At 38.4% G+C, this 21085-nt stretch overlaps 1 protein-coding gene across 2 annotated transcripts in view; it reads right to left on the reverse strand.

Moving 5' to 3' along the window:
- LOC111564152 (metabotropic glutamate receptor 7-like) overlaps window positions 1-21085 on the reverse strand; it is a 202611-nt gene that overhangs the window by 118590 nt on the left and 62936 nt on the right. For both annotated transcript variants that reach the window (XM_023263568.3, XM_023263570.3), the window contains exon 2: window positions 18659-18875. In XM_023263568.3, the coding sequence (XP_023119336.1) occupies window positions 18659-18875 (217 nt within the window). The remainder of the gene's footprint in view (window positions 1-18658; window positions 18876-21085) is intronic.

The following is a 21085-nucleotide window of genomic DNA, read 5'->3' on the forward strand; positions in this document are numbered from 1 at the left end:
TTATTTAGTCTAGTGATGTCTCTACTGAGGAAACAAAGTCAAGAATTGAAGTTCTAATGGACTCAAAAACAGAGAGTAGAATGTGATTCAGAGCTTCAGGAGTCTGAGGAACCAAAGACATTAATGGAGGTTTTTAACAGGATCTTGGAGAAACTTTCTCCCAAACAAGAAATGTTGGAAAATAAATTTTGTCTTAGCAAGTGTCTGTGAAAACTACTAAAAATTAGAATGAATTAAAGTGTAAACAAAACAACCACCCGGTTGGGCAGCTTGTTGCGCTGCTGCGTGGAGGAGTTAGCGTGACGAGCTAAGCTACAGGCTAAGATGAACCCGGCCTGGTCTCTTGCATGAGAAGCCAGAAGCCCCTCGGCGGATGTGATGGAGTTCAGGGCTCTGGGGGAAGAAGCTGCTGCTGAACGCTGGGTTCTAACTCGGGCAGAAATAATGCGACTCTTGCATGCAATGGAGGTGGAAAGCTACGGGGGTTTAGCGGCCGGATGCACAGGTAGAGGCAACACATGCAGCCGGCGTCTAGCAGATGTTCAGAGACACAATAAATCACTCCTTCAGCCGTCCCCTCGACTGATTCTACGACACACTAATCTGCAATCAGACGTTTATCTGAGATAAAGTCCACTTCTGGATGTCTAAAAGGACCGGAGTGGGATTCAAGTCCTGTGGGATCAAACGTGAACTCAAGGGTTGAAAAGATGAACAAGGCGGGTTTTAACACAACAAACAGAAAGAAAAATCAAGTCTGACGTGCATTTCCCAGGTCTGACTGATAAAAAAAAAAAGAAAAATATTGAAGAACATCAGCAGAAAGTTCACCTCCGAAGATAAAACACTTCTTCCTGAACATATTAAAGAAGATACTATTGACAAATATATACAGAAAATAGTGATTTGTCATTTTATACAAAATTTACTGTATTTAAATCAGCAAAAACAACATTATTTTACAGCTATTTGCTGTAATTTAAAAGAAAGATAATCTACATTAAGCCCCAGTTTTTTAAACATTTGACCTTATAATTACCTTAAAACTGCAAGAAATGTTATTTTGCAAATATTTACTGTTGTTTTCACAATTCCATATGGTTTTCGTTGTATTCCACTGTTTTTTTTACTAATTTTTTGGCAAGTAACATGGAAATATGACTTAAAGCTGCTACACTTTTATGAGTAATCAACTCAAAAACTTATATCTGTGGCGCTGATTTTTATGGAAGTGGTATTTAAATATATCTTTGTTGATAAAAAACTAATTCATCTAACACAATACAGTTTATTGGTTAAAAATAATTCCATTACAAGTCATCAGAACTCAATGAATCTCATGGCTCCATATACTGTAGATATTTAACTATTTACATTTTAAATGTGTTTATGCTATCCTGCTTTGTAAAAAAAGAAAACAACAAAAAACCACTGCCTTCAGTTCAACTGAAAAATTCTTTGAATATTTGTCACAGGGCTGTTGATCACAGTTGAGTGGATCATGGCTTCAGACTTGCACCAAAATGTGCAGAATTTTTTGTTTTATTTTTCTCATATGTGATGTAAACGGTTTATTTTTGTTAATTTTTTTTAATGATTTATTCTGTCCTGCTGCAACTATAAACACTACCTGCAGTTCAACCTATAAAAAAACTCTGAATTCCAACATTGGAAATAAAATGGTGGCTCCACATTATGTAGATATTTAACTATTTACACTTTAAATTTGTTTATCCCATCTGCTTTGTTTATATAACAAACAAACAAAAACACTGTTTCCAGTTACATTTTTTAAAAAAAAAACACTGAATTTAAAAATTTTGTCACATTAATGTTGCTCACAGGTGAGTCAGTGATGATGTCACGGTTGCATCATCATGAAATGCAGAAATTTTTTTAGTTTTATTTTTATATTATGGAATAAAGGGGCAATTTTTGGTGAATTTTGTAATGACCCTGTCCTGTTTCAGTAAAAACACAATTTTTTTTTTTTTTTTTTAAATGAAAGCACTTCCTCCATGTTTTGTGGAGGGACTCTGTGGAAACACTGCCAGCAGTTCAATCTGAAAAAATTCAGAATTTTTGCCACATGACTGTTGGTCACAGTTGTGTCAGTCTTGACTTCATGGTTGGGCCAAAAGGCGCAGAATTTTTTGTTTTATTTTTATTGCATATATTGTAAATTGTTTCTTTTTGGTGATTTTTTTAATGATTTAATTAAATCTGTCCTGCTGCAACTGCAAACACTGCATGCAGTTAAATCTAAAAACTCTTTGAATTTTTGTCACAGGACTGTTCGTCACAGCTGAGTGGGTCATGGCTTCACTGTTGCACAAAAATACAGAGAATTTTTAGTTTTATTTTTAATGTATGTGTTGTAAACTGTTTATTTTTAGTGATTTTTTTTAAATGAGTTAATTTAGCATTACTGGCTTTCCGTCTATTTGTGGCTCAGCAGCCGACTATAAACCAGAGCTGCTGCTGATGTAAACCGAATGAAAACATAAAATATTCCCTCTGAAGGGAGAAGACACTCCTCGCTGCCGTTTGAACGAGCGGATCAATTCAGGACAGAGCGTTCGCAATAAAAAACCTCTTTCATGGTGTTAAAATTGGCCCCTGGCTGCAGCTGCAGCACTGACGGCTGCACGGCGGCGGTGGCATCATGACTGGATATTTGCTAGGATTCAGTAAAACAGCATCACTGTCTAACGTCTGAACGAAGGACATCCCTGAAGTGAAACATCTAAAGGAGATAAAAGAGGAAACTGCTGAGGCTGCAGAGGAGCAGCTGAATTATTGAAATGCTGCTTTAACCCTTCTGTGTTCACTGTTGCTGTTGATCAGGAAAAAAGCTACTTTAAATGGTAATAATTCATATTTTAAAGGAAAAACTACCTGGAATAGTTGTTTACACCAAAGAATATCACACTGATATTGATTAATATAGGAATGCCAGTTATTAGCCCTAACCCTAACCCTAATCCTGTTATTGATTAGCCTTGTAATACTAGTTATTAGCCTTGTAATACTAGTTATTAGCCTTGTAATGGTAGTTATTAGCCTGATAATGCTAGTTCTTAGCCTAGGGATGCTACTCATTAGCCTTGTAATACTAGTTATTAGTCTTGTAATGGTCGCTATTAGCCTTGTGATACTATCGATTAGAGTTGCTATTGAGTAATATGGAGATGCTAGGTATTAGCCTTCAGATGCTACTGACTAGCCTTGGGATGCTATTGATAAATATAGGGGTGCTAGTTAATACCCTTGGGATGCTATTAATTAGCCTTGAGATGGTAGGTATTAGCGTTGTGATACCAGTTGGTAGCCTAGGAATGCTAGCAATTAGCCTTCTGATGATAGTTATTAGCCTTTGGATGCTATTCATTAGCATTGGGATGCTAGTTATTAGTCTTAGGATGCTATTGATTAATACAAGGATGACAGTTACTAGCCTTGGGATGCTATTAATTAGCCCTGTGATGGAGGTTATTTGTCTTACGATGCTGTTGATTAGCCTTGGGATGCTACTGAATAATATAGGGATGCTAATTATTAGCCTTGGGATGCTAGTTATTAGCCTAAGGATACTATTGATTAGCCTTACGATGGTAGTTATTAGCCCAGGTATGCTATTAATTAGCCATGTGATGGTGGTTACTAGCCTAGAAATGCTATTGATTAGATTTGCTATGGTAGCTATTAGTCTTAGGGTGCTGTTGATTAATATAGGGATGCTAGTTATTAGCCTTGGAATACTAGTTATTAGCCTAAGGATGCTACTGATTAGCCTGATGATGGTGGTTATTAGCCCGGGGATGCTATTAATTAGCCATGTGATGGTGGTTATTAGCCTTAAGATGTGACTAATTAGTCTTGGGATGCTACTGATTAATCTTGGGATGTTATTTATTAATATAGGAATGCTAGTTACTAGCCTTGGGATACTAGTTATTAGCCTAATGATGCTATTAGTATGTGATGGTAGTTATTAGTCTTAGGATGCTATTGATTAATACAAGGATGACAGTTACTAGCCTTGGGATGCTATTAATTAGCCCTGTGATGGAGGTTATTTGTCTTACGATGCTGTTGATTAGCCTTGGGATGCTACTGAATAATATAGGGATGCTAATTATTAGCCTTGGGATGCTAGTTATTAGCCTAAGGATACTATTGATTAGCCTTACGATGGTAGTTATTAGCCCAGGTATGCTATTAATTAGCCATGTGATGGTGGTTACTAGCCTAGAAATGCTATTGATTAGATTTGCTATGGTAGCTATTAGTCTTAGGGTGCTGTTGATTAATATAGGGATGCTAGTTATTAGCCTTGGAATACTAGTTATTAGCCTAAGGATGCTACTGATTAGCCTGATGATGGTGGTTATTAGCCCGGGGATGCTATTAATTAGGCATGTGATGGTAGTTACTAGCCCGGGGATGCTATTAATTAGCCATGTGATGGTGGTTACTAGCCTAGAAATGCTATTGATTAGCCTTGCTATGGTAGCTATTAGTCTTAGGGTGCTGTTGATTAGCTTTGGGATGCTGTTGAATAATATAGGGATGCTAATTATTAGCCTTGGGATACTAGTTGTTACCCTGGGGATGCTATTGATTAGCCTTGCGATGGTGGTTATTAGCCTGGGGATGCTCGTCATTAGCCTCAGGCTACAGAAACCATGTAATGAGACTGTGCTGCAGAGAAGAAAGACTGAACGACAAATTCATTAATCACAGCTTCAAACACGACAAATATTATTTCTGCACCATTTACAGCCACGTTGAAGTCAGCGAGCGCAGCAACAACACAGACAGATGTGCACTCACACATCTGGATTAATGCGGGGCAGCTGTTCATCTCCGCTAATGGAAGCAGCAGCCACTCTGTAATATCAGCGCTAACAGAAGGCTAATAAAGGGACCGCAGTCAATTATTGACCAGAGGAATGAACATTTGATGAGCTGCTGCTACTCAGCGGAGAGAAGGAGGATGGAGGAGGAAGCCGACGCTGACAGTTGTCCTCGTTCTCTGGAGAGAAAAAAAACCTGCGTTCACCTGATTCTAAATGGATAAAAGCAGGAGAGGCTCCCAGGTTAGCTTCACATTAATAGCTTTAATTGGTCTTCACTTCATGTTGAGCAAATTACTTTACTTTTCGCCCAGAAAAATCTCAGAAATGTTTTATTATTGAGCAGAACTGTGACGGTTCCTTTCTTAATAATCAATTGATAGTTCACCGTGTGAAATTCATTTTTCAGGGCGGAAAATGAGCGGTTTGAGGAGTGATTAATGGTCTAAATCTTCCTCAGATGTGAATAGTTTCTTGTTTTTTTCTGTGATTTAAACTCCTGACATTTGAATAAACCCACTCATGCTTCAGGGGATCATTTTTGCCAATTTTTCCACCTTTTTTTTGATGACATTTTAAACTCGGAACAGTTAATTGATGACGGAAATTAACAGTTTGCTGCAGTCTGACAGCTCTCCTGTGATGGATTAATAGAAGTTTAGCTGAAGTTTTCTTCTTTCACACACAGACAGAAAAAAAAATATTAAACACAAACAAAAAATTCAGGTCTTAAATTTGATTTCACATCTTTCTGCAGCACCGGAACATATGGCAGACGTCGGAGGAGTTTCAAACAAATTGGCAAATAACCGCATTATGTCGACTCTGCTAAAAAAAGGGCCACAGCTGGTTGTCAATAACATCTTGATAAAATGACAGAAACTGAGAAAAATGTCGTTTTTTTGAGTCATCGGCCATCAAAAAAACCCAAAAGACGTCGAGATTATTGTTGTGTGAGGCTGGAAAATCAACAAATATACACATTTGACAAGAATGTTTGGGGATTTTACAATCAACTAACAGATGGTGGTCATGGAAACGGGAACGAGGTTGCTGGGTTACCATGGTAACCAGCCTACAGGTTCTGTAATATTTTTTAATAATATTCTATCCAATCACATGGAATTAAAAATGTATTTAATCAAGATTTCATGAGACAAACCATAAATATCTAAACTGAAATTACAGCTGCAATTAATTAATTGTCAACTATTTGTGGAAAAAAGCTACTTTAAATGGTAAAAATTTAAACTCAAACAACCTGAAATGGTTTAGACCAAAGAATATCAGATTGATATTGATTAATATAGGGATGCTAGTTATTAGCTTTGAGATGCTAGTCATTAGTTTAGGGATGCTATTAATTAGCCTATAAATGCTAGTTATTAGCCTTCGGATGCTGCTGATTAGCTTTGGGATGCTGCTGATTAGCCTTGGGATGCTATTGATTAGCCTTGGGATGCTATTGATTAATATGGGGATGCTAGTTATTAGCCTTGGGATGCTACTGATTACCCTTGGGGTGTTTGAATTATGTTCATTTTGTCGTTTCTTATAGCCTTGGGATGTGATTAATTAGCGCTGTGATGCTGGTTATTAGCCTTGGAATGCTATTGATTGGCCTTGGGATGCTATTGATTAATATTGGGATACTAGCTATTAGCCTTGGGATGCTATTGATTAGCCCAGAAATGCTAGTTATTAACATTGGGATGCTACTGATTAATCTTGGGATTTAATTAATTAATATAAGGACATTAGTTCTTAGCCTGGGGTGCTAAAGTTTAGCCTTGGGATGCTATTGATTAATATTGGGTAACTTATTGGTCGTCAGAATAACCCAAAAGACGTTGAGTTTATTGTCGTGTGAAACTGGAAAACCAACAAATGTTCACATCAGACAACCAAGTTTGGGGATTTTACTTTAAAAGAACACCAAAAAATAAAGGGTTTAAATGATTGTTGACGATCAACTAACAGATGGTGGTCAAGGAAATGGGAATGAGGTTGCTGGGTTACCATGGTAACCGGCCTCCAACTGGTAATGAGGTTGAACATGAATACGACCGTAGCCACCCGTAACTCAGTTCATCATCTGTTTTGATCTAAATGGGGCCGTGATTTACCAAACGAAGGAACTCACGATGGAGACTCACAAACTCGTTAGGGAAATGTTTGCAGAGGCAATAAATCAAGCGAGAAGTGGGATCATTTCCTCGTTTATACGGCGCCGATAAAAAAAAGTATTCACCCCTATTGGGAGTTTTCCCGTTTGGATTTAATTTGGCTCTGTTGACGAAAATTTACAGAAAAAAAGACTCGAAACAGCAGATTTCTACAAAACAACGCTGCTAATTAAAAACATAAAATAAGCGATTGCATAAATATTCACCTGTTTCAAGTCAGTTAATTAGTAAACGAACCTTCAGCTGAAGCTCCATCATTGATCCTGTTGGTCTCAATCAGTCTGAACATCTGGATGCTGCAGTTTTACCTCATTCTACTTAATAAACTGTTCAAACTCTGTCAGGTTCCACACGGATCAAGAGTGAACAGAACTTTGTTTAAAGTCCAGACACTAATCCTGAGCTGGAATGAGGTCTGGACTCCAGAACTTCCACCTTGTTGTCTTTCAACCATTTCTGAGGATCTGTGTTTTTTGTCTTTTTTTGTCTGACTTTTTTCTCATGTTTATGTTGTTCCGTTTCCATTTTTTGTCGTTTTGTGTTTCCGTTTTGTCTCGCTTGTGTTTTTTTTTTTTTTTTTTAAATCTCATTTCTGTCATTTTGCGTTTTGCTTATTTGTTCTTTTGTGTATTGTTTGTGTCATTTTGTGGAGGGGTTTTGTCTTGCTTGTGCTTGTTATCTACTTTTTTGTTTTTTTGTTTCTCGCTTTTTTAGTTTTTGGTCTCATTTGTGTCGTTTTCTGTCTCATTTTTGTTCCTTTGTAACTTTTTTCTCATTTTTTGGTTTTGTTTCGTGTCGGTTTTTGTCATTTTGTGTCACATTTTTGTAATATCTTCTCTTGTTTTTGTTGTTTTTTGTCGTTTTTTGTCTGAATTCAAACGTGAACATTTTCAGAATGTGCTTTTTTTTTTTTTTTTTTTTAACACCAAAACAAAGGAAAAATTTGTAATTGTAGTTATTTATGGGCTATTATGGTCTGATTTTACTGGTCACTTGAGATCAAATTGGGCTGAATATGGAACCTGAACTAAAATGAGTTTGACACCTCTGACATAAAGTGTCATCATGACCTTCATACGTTTGTATTTTACGTTTTATTAAACAGACAAAACACACATTAACCAAAGCTACTGATACATTTGACATAGAGTGTTTATTAGTTCTTTAAATTTGTTGTAGATCTCGCTATAATATCATGTTAGCTTTTAGTAGGTGTATTTTTATAACAGCAGATAAACAAAGTGGATGTAAACAGCTTTAAATATGTGAAATAAAGGAGTTTTTTTGCACACAATTTCATCAGTGAGCTGTTTGAACAGATTCACCTTCAGCTTCATCATGACTCATTATGACGACGTTAGAGAATAATAAACTGCATTACGGAGGTTTTAATCTGCACTGATTCGGTCCTACAGGGTTGTTTAACGTTACGTAAACGTTAGCTTGCAGACAGAATGACTGAGACTCGCTCAGAGCGTGCAGCTTAGATCATAAAGATCATGCAGAATAATAATGAGCGCTCCTGGTTTGCATGTCTCGTCCTGCACACGGCTGCATGTATGTAATAATGTCAATCTGAGAGCAAACACATCAGCAGCAGCAGCGTACACGTCTGTCTCCGTGACGATAATGGACTTAATGCTCCTCTGTGCATCACGCAAACACTCGTCATGAGAAGGTTCCCATTGATTTATTGACAAAAATGAACCTCCAGACGTAAAACGACGAGCTGATGTGCAGAAAAATCAATTAGCAACTCACTGATCGATGCTTTCGGTCGGTTTTTAAGCTCCGAATTGGACGACGCTGCTTCTCCGATGTGAATATTTGACAGGTTTACCAGCCTGGTTTCAGGGCAGTTTCATCAAGGCTGGGTCACGAAATGAGCAAATTGGAAGAAGCTTCTCTGGCAGGTTTAAGCTACTTAACTGGATCAACATAATTGGCTGGAAATTATTCCTAATCTAATTATTTCTAATCTAATTACTGCTGATCTGTTTGTAGGACACTTGTGACTCCAGCTGGCGAATTAGTGTTTCTGTGATCAGAACGTGACCTAAAAACCTAAAAAAAAATGCTGGTATTTTCAGTTTTTTACACTTCTGACAGTGTTTTAAGGCTAATTATTAATCTTACTAATCAAATCTAAACACCTTCACACACTTCAGTCCTTAACAAAGAATGAATGAAACATTTACAAACACAATACGTCCTTGATTCTTCAGCTGTTTCTCCTTAAGTTATTATTTTATGGTTGTGGTGGCAGGATTTCTTAGTTCAGTTACTTTATTGTTTATTCTGAGGCTGTTTTCCTGATGTCTTTGTGGACGCAGCGTACGATCAGGCCGAGTGTCAGGAAGACGGATGGACTCAAATGTGAAGTTATGACTGAGTGTCAGCGAGAATCATCAGCTGATAAATGAGGCAGAACTCTGCATGTCGACATGTCTGCAGCTCTGCTTTAATGCATTTAGACTGAAAGATGAGATGCAAAAGGAGAAGAAAAAAGGATCACAAACATACAAAATGACCACAAAGTGGCATAAAAAGACAAAAACGTGATGCAAAATGAAGATCATGAGACACAAAACAAACACAGGGTGGTGTACGGTGATCAAATGAGGATGCAAATGACCACAAAACAACAAAAATGAGACACAAAACAACCCCAAAGCGCTACATAATGACTAAAACAAGTCCCAAAAATGAGGCAAAACAACCACAAAAGTGTAGAAAATGACCAAATAGAAATGCAAAACTGACCACAATAAAACTGAAAATGTACCACACACGCAAAATGACCATAAAGTGATGAAAAATCATCACAAAGACACAAAACAACCACAAAGAGACACAAAATGACCATAAAGTGATGAAAAATCATGACAAAGCAAATAAAAAGGGATGCAAAATGACCAAGACAAAAAATGACCATGAAGAGACACAAAATGACCGCAAAGTGATACAAAATCATCACAAAATGACACAAAACAACCACAAAGAGACGTAAAACAACTAAAGTGAAATGCAAAATGACCATAAAGAGACGCAAGACGCCACAGAAGTGCAAAACAACAAAAATGAGACACAAAGGAACCACAAATACACATAAAATGACCAAATTGAGTCCCAAAACGAGGCAAAATAACCCCACAAGGACACAAAACAACCACAAATAGGTAAAAAAAGAAACCAGATAGAAAAGCAAAATGACTACAAAGAGATAAAAAGTGACCACAACAAGATGCAAAACTACCACAAAAAGACTGAAAACACATCACAGATGCAAAATGACCACAAAGAAATACAAAATAACCACAGAGAAATGCTCAAGACAACATTTTGACTTCAGCGTCACTTCCTTGTTTCAACTGGATAAAATGTTCAAGTTGTGCATTTTTCCCATTTGAACTTGAACTCGGCGTCCTCAGACAAACACTTTGTCATAAAGCACAGGACATTAGATCACTTAATCCCAGTTCTGCTCTTTTGAGTCGCCGTTCTAAGCTCTTTAGCTTATCTGGAGGGAGGAACGGGGCTGATTTCAGAGGATGCTGTCTGCTCTTATCTCCCCTCTTTGGCCCGGAGACTCGACGGATGCCGAGCGACTGTGGAGGAGCATCGGCTTCACTTTCCGCTCGACGGCGAGGGAATCCACGAGCGAGATGAAACCTGTGAGTCATCGCTGCGACGCAATCAGCAATAAACCTGCTGCCGCCTTTAATTCAGCCCTTAACTCTCCTGCTGTCCTCATTTATGGACATCAAAAAATATTGTTTCCTTGTCTGAAAAAAATCCAAGAATTCAGCAAAACAATTCCCCAAATTTCAGAAAATTTGCAAAACCTTCAAGAAGAAAATTCCAATAATTCTTTAGAAGTTTCCCTTAAAAGTTTTATTTTAAAAAAATCCCCCAAATTTGGCAAGAAAATTCTTGTAAATATTTTCTAAAAATGTGTAAAAATCTTCCAAAAAATCCTAAAAATATCTAAAGTGATGACGTATATATCAGTAAAACTTCTAATATTTTCTTTAAGAACATTCACATAAAAATCAACCAAAATCCAGCGAAATTCTCTGGATTTTGGTTGATTTTTCTGTGAATGTTGTTAAAGAAACATGTTTAACATTTCTTTTTTTTCACCAAAATATGTTCAAAGATTTCCCAAAAATGTTGAAAATGTGGACATCAGAAGTTTCACTGTGAAAGTAGATTTTTTCCCCACATTTTCAAACTTTAAAATGGGTCAGTTTGACCCACAGGACGACACGAGGGTTAAACTTTATTCAACCACTAAGAGTCAGATCTGTGCCAAGAAGAAACGAAAAACAGACAAAGCAACAGCGAATGAGTCACTTCATGTGTTCGATTATTCCCTGATTGACAGAATTTAACATCACGGATCAGCAGCTGAACGAACAATCAAACTGGTGTAAATTATTTTCACCATGTAGCTTCAGGAATTCAAGCCAAAGATGCTTCAGAATGGATCATTTGTCCGTCAAAGTTTTGTATCTCAAAATTACACTTGAGGGAGAGAAAGTCATTCTGAAGAAGAGATATCTGAAATTCGAGGGAATTACAGTCAGAAACAGCCTGTTCTGGACATGCTGCGGATTTGGAACGCCGATAACGGACCAGGAAGAAAAAGGAGAAAGAACCGTTGGTGCTTTTATTCTCACAGACGGACGGATTTACTGAACAGGCTGATGAGGCAGAAGCCCCGAAGTCCAAAGTATCAGAGGGCTTCGGCTGGAAAAATCTCAGAAAGAGACAGAAAATGACCAGGAAGAGACACAAAAATGAGCTGAAACATGATAAAATGAGGCACAAAAGATACAAAATGACCACAAAGTGACATAAAAAGACAAAAACCTAGCAAAATGAAGGCGATGAGATGCTAAACAACCACAAAGAGACAGATAGTGATCACAAATATACACAAAACAACCACAAAAAGAGACAAAATCAACAATGTGAGGTAAGAATGAACACAAACATGCAAAACAACCACAAAAATACAAATAGTGATCACAAATATACACAAAACAACCACAAAGACAGAAAGTGATCAAAAAAAGACAGAATTATCATAGACAGATGCAAAATGTGGTGCAAAGTGACCAAATGAAGACGCAAAAGACCACAAAACAACAAAAATGAGACACGTGTTGTCTTTTTGTGTTTGTTTTGCGTCTGATAGTTTGTCTCTGTGTTTCTTTTGTGTCTTTTTGTGGTAGTTTTGAGTCTCTTAAGGCTGTTTTGTGTTTTTTATGGTCATTTTGTGTCTTTTCTGGCAGTTTTGTCCATTTGTGGTCTTTTTCTGTCTCTTTTGTTGCTGTTTTGTGTCCTTTTGTGGTCATTTTGTATATTTGTGTGGTCATTTTGTGTATTTGTGTGGTCATTTTGTGTCCATTAATGACTGCTTTGTGTCTAGTTGTGACTCGGGTTAACACAGAGACTCTCCAGCCTGAAACATTCATGTGGCTTTGACTTGTGCAGCCTGCAGGACGCCGTTAAACGTCTCTCTGAAGCGCTTGTTTGTGCATCAGACTGGGGCTTTTCCTTTGTGGATTTATTCTACAAAGTGGAGGAGCGAGAGGAGGACCTCTGCTGAAGAATGACGGCCTGCTGGGCTAGAGAAACATTAGTCCAGCCTCTGAAGAACATTCCTGAAGATCTTATGTGTCCTGCGGCTGACAGATCTCTTAGTGAATCGCTGCAGAGCGGCCAGATGAAGTCCTGGAGGCCTGACGGAGTAAATCCCACCTCTCTGTTCATTTCCACGGCTCTCCTTTATATCCCCGCGGTGGCGATGAGCACCGTGTCGCTGCTCGGTGTTTATGGCAGCAGAGGAGACCAATAATCGTCTGATGGACGCCTTCCGGGATTCTCAGGTAATCAAATAGGCAAATTAGCCGGCGTATTAAGTGCTGCTCTGCTGCTCGTACCGCTGCAGCCTAATGAATGCATAAATAAACACACTGAGGGGACGCAGGTTTAGGAAGGAGATGGAGGATGACGGAGAGGCAAACAGCTGCATGGAAACAACAACTAAAGCTGTGATTACGACCTGAGAGTCTGAATTGAACGCCTCAAATCTCCACACGGAACTTTGTTATTACATAAAAATCCACCGTCTGCAGCTCGTCATGTCAAAAACACGACTACACCGACAAAAAAACATCTTTTATTTAGTTTTAACTGTCATTTTTGAACAATTGAAACATGTTTTACAGATTTATCCTATAATAAATAAACAAATTACTATAGTATTCATGATAATAATTATTATTATGTATTATTGTTGCTTAAATGTGAAATTAATTATATATTAAGATGGATGGATGGATAGAATTAAAGCAAATCAGAGACAGACAATTTGATGATTGGAGATGGAGTGACTCATTATGGGAAGTTTTGTTGTTGTTTTTGAAGAAAAATCTGCATATTAAAAACGGTAAATCGTATTTATAGGGATTTTTGAATATTATTTATTGATTTGAATGTTACAGAATTTCCATGTTTTGTTAAATTGTAGATAAAATTTTGTGAAATCCCTGAAAGAAAAAGAATTAACTTGCATGTTGACTGTAAACACACACACACACACACACACACATATATCAGCTGAAAAATATATATATTTTACAGATATTTACAGTCATTTTGTATTTTATTTTTGTTTCTTTACACATAGTTTTTATTCTGGTATCTTTGCTGCCAGATTTTAGCATTTTTTTTTTCTTTTCTTCTGGAAATTAGCTTTTTTCTGTGAGATAACAGAAAAACAAATCAGAAATTTCCAGTCTTTATAACGACCAAGATAAGAGCTTAAAACTGAAATAACCCTGAAAATAATCCGACTGAGAAGCAGCAGAACTCTGAGCTTTTTTTCTCAACCTGAACCTGCTGCTTGTTCAAAGTTCAGATAAGAGACAAACTTTAACCGCTAATCAGTCGACACACGACTAATTATCACTGCGTGTGTGTGTGCGTGTGTGTGTGTGTGTGTGTAGGGGTGTGTGTGTGTGTGTGTAGGTGTGTGTGGGTCAGTCAGCTGATAGCAGGAAGCTGCTGAGATCAATACAGTCTGGATTAGTCACTGAGAAGATAAAACACACACACACCCCTACACACACCTACACACACACACACACACACACACACACACACACACACACACACACACACACACACACACACACTGAACCCAACAAAGACTGAACATATAAAACCTCTTCGTGGCAGATTTCTTGTATTAAACTGCTTTATATTCTGAAGATTTTGAGTCCTTTTGAACCATTTGAAGTCATTTGAAGCATTTTTGTATTATTTTAGACGAGTTTTTGGTATTTTGAAAATCTTGTACTCATTGTGAGCAAGTTTTTGTCCTTTTGGGAAGATTTTAAGGACATTTCAAGGAGCTCAACGTATTCTGGACAATCAAACACAACAGAAACACTTCCAGAGTACCGATGATTGTATTAAAGTGCTGCAGTTTTATTGTTCAAACTCCACAAAGGTGGAGTTCTAAAGCTCTGCCAGCGCTGCTTCTTGCTCTGAAAAATAGATCATATAGTCTAAATGAAAACTCAGCATTTTCCTCACTTATCACTGATCTCAGTGACAAAATAAACCAGTTGTTGGACTCGTTTTTGATCACTTGTTAGCTCTTCCAGTAACTTCTAACCTCCCAGAGTCTGTTCTTGTTTAATCTTCATGAAATGGAGAACATCGTGGGAGATCGACGCTGGAGTTTTCCTTTCATGAAGACCTGCATCGACAGCCATCAGTGAGGATCTCTGAGCTTCCTGGCGGCGTGGCGTCCTCTAATAATCCCCTAAAATCTGCGGTTCATAAATGTCACCCCGACCGGCGACTGTGGAGTCATCAGATCGTCCAAATGTCAGCCGGATTATTCACAGAGCAAATCAACAGCTCATTAGTTCCTGACTCAACAGTTTGTGTCTCACCGGCTCTGCGTTCCTTGCTGTTTTTTATCTTGTTAGCCAGGATTTACTCACTCTGAGTCCACATTAAAGCGGCAGAATCCTCGGTGAGCAGCTTTTATCTGTCGACAGCCACTGGATTAGCGCGATACTGAAGGAAACTCACACAACAGACACAACCTCGGGCAGACTCTGCTGCTAGAAGGCCGGTTTTCTGTGATTTCTAAGCAGGTTTGTGGCCAAAATGCCAAAAGCAGAGATGATGATAGTGCAGGAACTTTAAATGGAATAATGTGACTAACTTAAACAAATACAGGCTTAAAAGAACAACAGTAAATATGTGGAATCCGTGCAGGCTTAGAACACTTCATTCTAACACTTAATCCTCACAGAAAATCACACTGAAGTTTGTTAAATGTAAAGAAAATAGTGAGTAAATGTAGCAGTTTGAAGTGTACAGTCGTAGTATTAAGAAGTATTCACTGTTATTTTACACATTGTTAAACTAAAGACAGTAAATACTAAAAATCACTGAGAAAAGAAAAACTCACTCGATAATCGGACAAAAAACAGGACGACGTAAAAACATCTGTTTTTACAAATGTTAATCTTGTTCTTCACAACGTTTGATGATAAAACGTCACTACTTCGTACCGCATTTAAATCATCCATCCATCCATCCATTATCTATACACCGCTTAATCCTCACTAGGGTCGCGGGGGGTGCTGGAGTCTATCCCAGCTGACTCAGGTGAAGGCAGGGGACACCCTGGACAGGTCGCCAGTCTGTCGCAGGGCCACATACAAAGACAAACAAGCACTCTCACATTCACACCTACGGGCAATTTAGAGTAATCAATTAACCTCAGCATATTTTTGGACTGTGGGAGGAAGCCGGAGTACCCGGAGAAAACCCACGCATGCACAGGGAGAACATGCAAACTCCATGCAGAAAGATCCCGGGAAAGCCGGGACGCGAACCAGGGACCTTCTTGCTGCAAGGCGAAAGTGCTAACCACTACGCCACTGTGCAGCCGCATTTAAATCAGAAAAAAATATTATTTTACAGATATTTCAGCATATTTGACAGTGAAAATGATTAAACTTTACAGATATAGTGAAATTCCAAACCGCACAAATCATGTATAAGGCTAAAAATAACATTTTGCCACAAAATATGCAGAAATTGTTTAGGGATTGAGAAGGGGGATATCAGTTAAGAGGAAAATATTATTTATCCATCAACAAAATCCATACGAGCAGGAAAAGATTCTGCATTTCATTCTGTGGAGTAAAACTCTGGAACAGTTTGGTTGAAGAGATAAAAATAAGTCAATGTTTTCACAGGATACAGGGATGAAGTAGGGGTTCATTTATATCTTTAATGATTTGTTTTCTTGATTTATTTATGCGTATTATTAGTTGGGTCGCTTCATTCTGTTGTGTTTTGATATTGTGTGTATTGTGTGTTCAGCATTATTATTATTATATATGGCCATTCCTCACTGAAACAAGCCAGTTTATATGTTATGTCTGTGGTATCAGTTTGCTTTACTTCAGGGCCTACATGCCCAAAGTGAGATTTACCAAAGTTGCACACAAAAACACAAAATGACCAAAATGAGACACAAAGTTCAAATTAGCTCAAAGTGAGATTCAAACAACAGAAATTAGACACAAAATAAGGTGCAAACAGTCAGAATTCAATGCAAAATGACTAAAATGAGACAGAAAACAACCAAACTGAGAGACAAAACAACCACAATGAGATGAAAAAACAAAATGAGACGCAAAATAACCACAAGAACACACAAAATTATCCCTATTGATGGAGCAGGCCGATAACATTTGCAGGAAAAATTTAAATCTTGGCGTCAACTCCAGCACAAAACATCACATTAGGGTTCAACAATGATCCAAAGTACAGGAGCTGCTATTTGCAAAATTCATGAGCAACAGATGAGCCAACAAGTGCAGCTGCAGGCAGGAATCTCTAGCGGTTTGCAGAGTTTCCACAACTGAGAGACGACAAATGCAACTTTCAAACTGCACAGCGGCGAGTCTGCAGGAGCTCCTTCATCGCCACAACAGCAGCTCGTGTTCGGCAGCTTTCAGCAGCAACAGAGCGTTCAGAAAGAAAGGAAGCTGAGCACTAAAGACGCGATGCCTTCTGCTGAAACCTCAACAGGTCCTCTCAGGTTTCATGTTGCCCAGCAGCTAGTTTCGCTTACGTTTGCTCCACTTTATCTCAACCACGTCTTTTCAAAATCCTGCGTCTGTAGAAAAAAACACTGCTCTCTCAATCATGCTTTGAAGGGATGTAATTTTATTTAAAAAATAAACCTAATTTATTACCGTTAATGTTGTACTAAAGGTGGCTGGCTTGAAAGAGCCACAAAATCTACACTAGAATGGGAGGATGGAGGCATAAACCAAAGAGCTTATTTTTAAATGATTTATAAAGATGTTTAAGAGGGTTGTTTATATAAATCAACCAAAAATAGATGCAAAACAACCACAATGAGAAACACAGTGATCAACATGAGACAAAAAATGAGTAAAAAAGAAATTTACAAAATCACGCACCAAAAGATCAAAACAAGATCCAAACCTACGGAAATGAGACACACAACAACCAAAATTCGATACAGAATGACTAAAATTGGGCACAAAGCTATGAAAAACTGACAAAACAACCAAAAATGGGATGCAAAATTATTAATATGAGAGACAAAACAACTACACTGAAACAAAATGATGAAATAAAAACAAAATGACCAAAAGTAGACACAAAACAACCAAAATAAGACCTAAAATGACAAAAATAAGACAGAAAATGACCCAAATTAGATGTAAAATAACCAAAAGGAGACACAAAGCCCAAATTAGCCCAAAGTGAGATTCGACACAACAGAAATCAAACACAAAACGAGATGCGAGCAGTCAAAATTCAATGCAAAATGACCAAAATGAGACAGAAAACAACCAAACTGAAAAACAAAACACCCACAATGAGATGAAAAGACAAAATGAGACACAAAACAACCAAAAGAAGACACAACATGACGACAGAAAGTCAAAATTAGACGCAAACAACCAAACTATGAAAGAATTTCGCCAAATTGAGAGAAAACAATAAAAATAGGATGCAAAAAACCCAGAGCAAAAATACCAAAATTAGATACAAAAAGGACCAAAATAAAACTATGAAAACATGACAAAATTATCAAATTAAGACAAGACAACACAATGCGACACAAAATTATTGAAAATAGACCAAATTTAGACGCAAAAAAATCCCTATTAAAATGAGCCAAAATGAGGCAAAACAACAACTTTTCAACTTTAGTGATTTGACTCCTGCTAAATATAAGTTATTACTCAGACAAGTCTGATGCCGTGGGAACAACTTGAATCCCAATCTTTAGGCTGTTTTTGTCGCGTTCAGTCGAGATACGTTGATTAGAAACGTATTCGTGATACACACAAACGTCATCCAGCAGAAAACATATTTCAATCAAACCGCCATTGGAAATGCAGTTCAGTTGTAACGAATTCCACCATGCACAATGTCGCCATGAAAACATCCTTCCTCCTTCACCACCAAACAGAGCCAGAACCAGCAGATCTGGACCTGGACCAGCTCATCTGAGGGTCTTACCTGCTTCTCTGGACAGCTGCATAAAGGCGTCCACCCCCTTCTCCCCATAGCTGCCCTCCGAGGCCACCGTGGAGACGTAGTTCCAGCCCATGGCCTTCACGATGTCCACCATCGCCTGGGCCTGGAAGCTATCAGGAGGGACGACCCGGGAGAAGAAGTCGTACCGCCGGTCGTCGCTGAGCTCCGGGGCCGTGGATGCATAGCTGATCTGGGGGATCTGAGGGGGGAAAAGGAAACGTTAGGAAGTTAAAGCTATATGTTGATGTGATACGTTGACGTAAGAAACGGCCTGTAACAGCATAAAATTCATAAAGGTGACATAAAGTTCTTGTTTGGAAATGGTTGGATGAGTCACATTTCAGATGACAACAGTAAATATTTGGGACGATCCTTGAATAGTGGTGCAGGAGGAAACAAAGATTAAGAACTTTGCCTGAACAACACCATGATCCCAAATTAAAACACCTCCAACTGAAACTGGTCGACTGTTTATGATGCTGAGTCCAAGGTACAACAAGATTCACCGTTAACGTCCACTACATGGTACATTCTGGGAAAATGTCCAGTAACCTGAGACCTGTAGAAGGATTACTGAAAGGACTGACAGGTGAATCACCACAAGACCTCGAAGATACTCAAACCAACTAGAGACTCAGATCAACCACAGATCACTGCAAAGATCCCGGACTCAGACTCTGGGAAGAGTGTAGGAGCTGCTTCAACTCAATCTGAACAGGAACTGTTACTAAGTTAGAAGTTTATGGATCATGACCCGGACTCAGTCTCTTTTGGACTTGGACGAGGCACCTTTCAGATTGTGTCTGAATATGCCCCTTTTGGATTCTGTCGTAAAGTGTTTAAAACTCCACCTGTTTTCCTTTGCTCTTTGGAACTGGGCTCGACTTGACCCCCTTTCTGTTTGTGTCTTGATTCTGAATAAACAATGAACTGTTTTAAATTGTTCCCCTCATTTTTGTACTTGGACTTCTAGACCTGGACTCGGATCGTTTCTGATTGGGTCTTGACTAACACTCTGCCCCTTTTCGATTCTGTCTTGAACTGTTTTAAACTCTGTCATGGTCTGCTGTCCTTTCCTTTCTGGAACTGGGCTCAACTCGACAGTTTCTTTTGGACTTTTTTTTTTTTCCGTGACCTGCACCTCAGCTCCATTTTAGACTTGGATTCAAACCCCTTTTCCACTCAAACCTAGTACAGAATTGATTCCTTTTGGACTAGCTCCTGGCTTATGGATCTTGTCCAGATTTGGGCTTTGTCCTTTTTAAAATCAACACTGTTTGAGTCTTGATCAGCTGCTTGAGTTCTGACTGAATTCACAGATATTGTTTATTGAAGTCTATCTTGACTTGGTCGTCGACCCCCTCTGGACTTGAACTCAGTTCTTTCTGGACTCCGTCTTGACTGTGACTCAGCCTCTTTCAGATTGTGTCTCAACTCTCACTTAACTCTTTTTTGGACTTGGATTCAACAACTTTTGGACTCTTGGTTTTAATCTAATCTCTTTAATCTTGACTTGGTTGTGGTCCTCTCTGGATTCTGTTTTGATTTGAACTCAGCCTCTTTCAGACTTTACTTGGGCTGAGCTCATTTTTGGACTTGGACTGAACCTCTTTTTAGAACCAAACCTAGCATAGAATCAACGTCTTTTGGACTCAGTCCTGGTTTTTGGCAACTGTCTTGACTTGGACTTTGTCCCATCTAGACTACTGGCACTTCTCTGACCTGAACCTTAATGACAGCGTTTGACTTTTTTTGGACTTTATTGTGACTTGGTCATTGTCCCCTTCTGGACTCTGTCTTGACTTGAACTCAGCTCCTTTTCAATTGTGCTTCAACAAGGACTCGACTCCTTTTTAGACTTGGAATCAAAGCCTTGAGTCCTGGAGCTGCTCTGACTTGGACTAAATTTGCATTATTTTAGTTTTGACTTGGTTGTGGTTGTTTTTGAACTCAGCTTTGACTTAAACTAAGGCCCTTTCAGATTGTTTCTCAACTTGGACTGAGACTCAACTGGACTCAACTTAACAGGATGTTGTTCTTTTTTTTTTGGACTTTACCATGACATGATCTTGGTCCCGTCTGGATTTTGTTGACAGCAATTCAACACCTTTTTGATTCAGACTGATTTAGATTGTCTTAAGAGCTGTTCTGCTGGAGTCCACTAAGTAAATGGATCAGCTAATTGTTAATAGATTTCTATTAGCAATTAGCTTCTATCAGACTATCTGGATGTAAATATTCCCTGACACCTGTAGAAAGCAGCACCGCGTGCAGAGAAAGATTATGGCAAACAGCTGTGCAGGAAAAGTGGATTCAAGAGCTCAGCTGTTGAAGTTAATGACAGTTAATCAATGCAAGATGTTCGGCATAAAAAGCTGTTAGAGGAGGGAAAGCCGAGTGTTTGCTCCA

The sequence above is a fragment of the Amphiprion ocellaris genome, chromosome 5, assembly GCF_022539595.1.
Source record: "Amphiprion ocellaris isolate individual 3 ecotype Okinawa chromosome 5, ASM2253959v1, whole genome shotgun sequence".
NCBI lineage: Eukaryota > Metazoa > Chordata > Actinopteri > Pomacentridae > Amphiprion > Amphiprion ocellaris.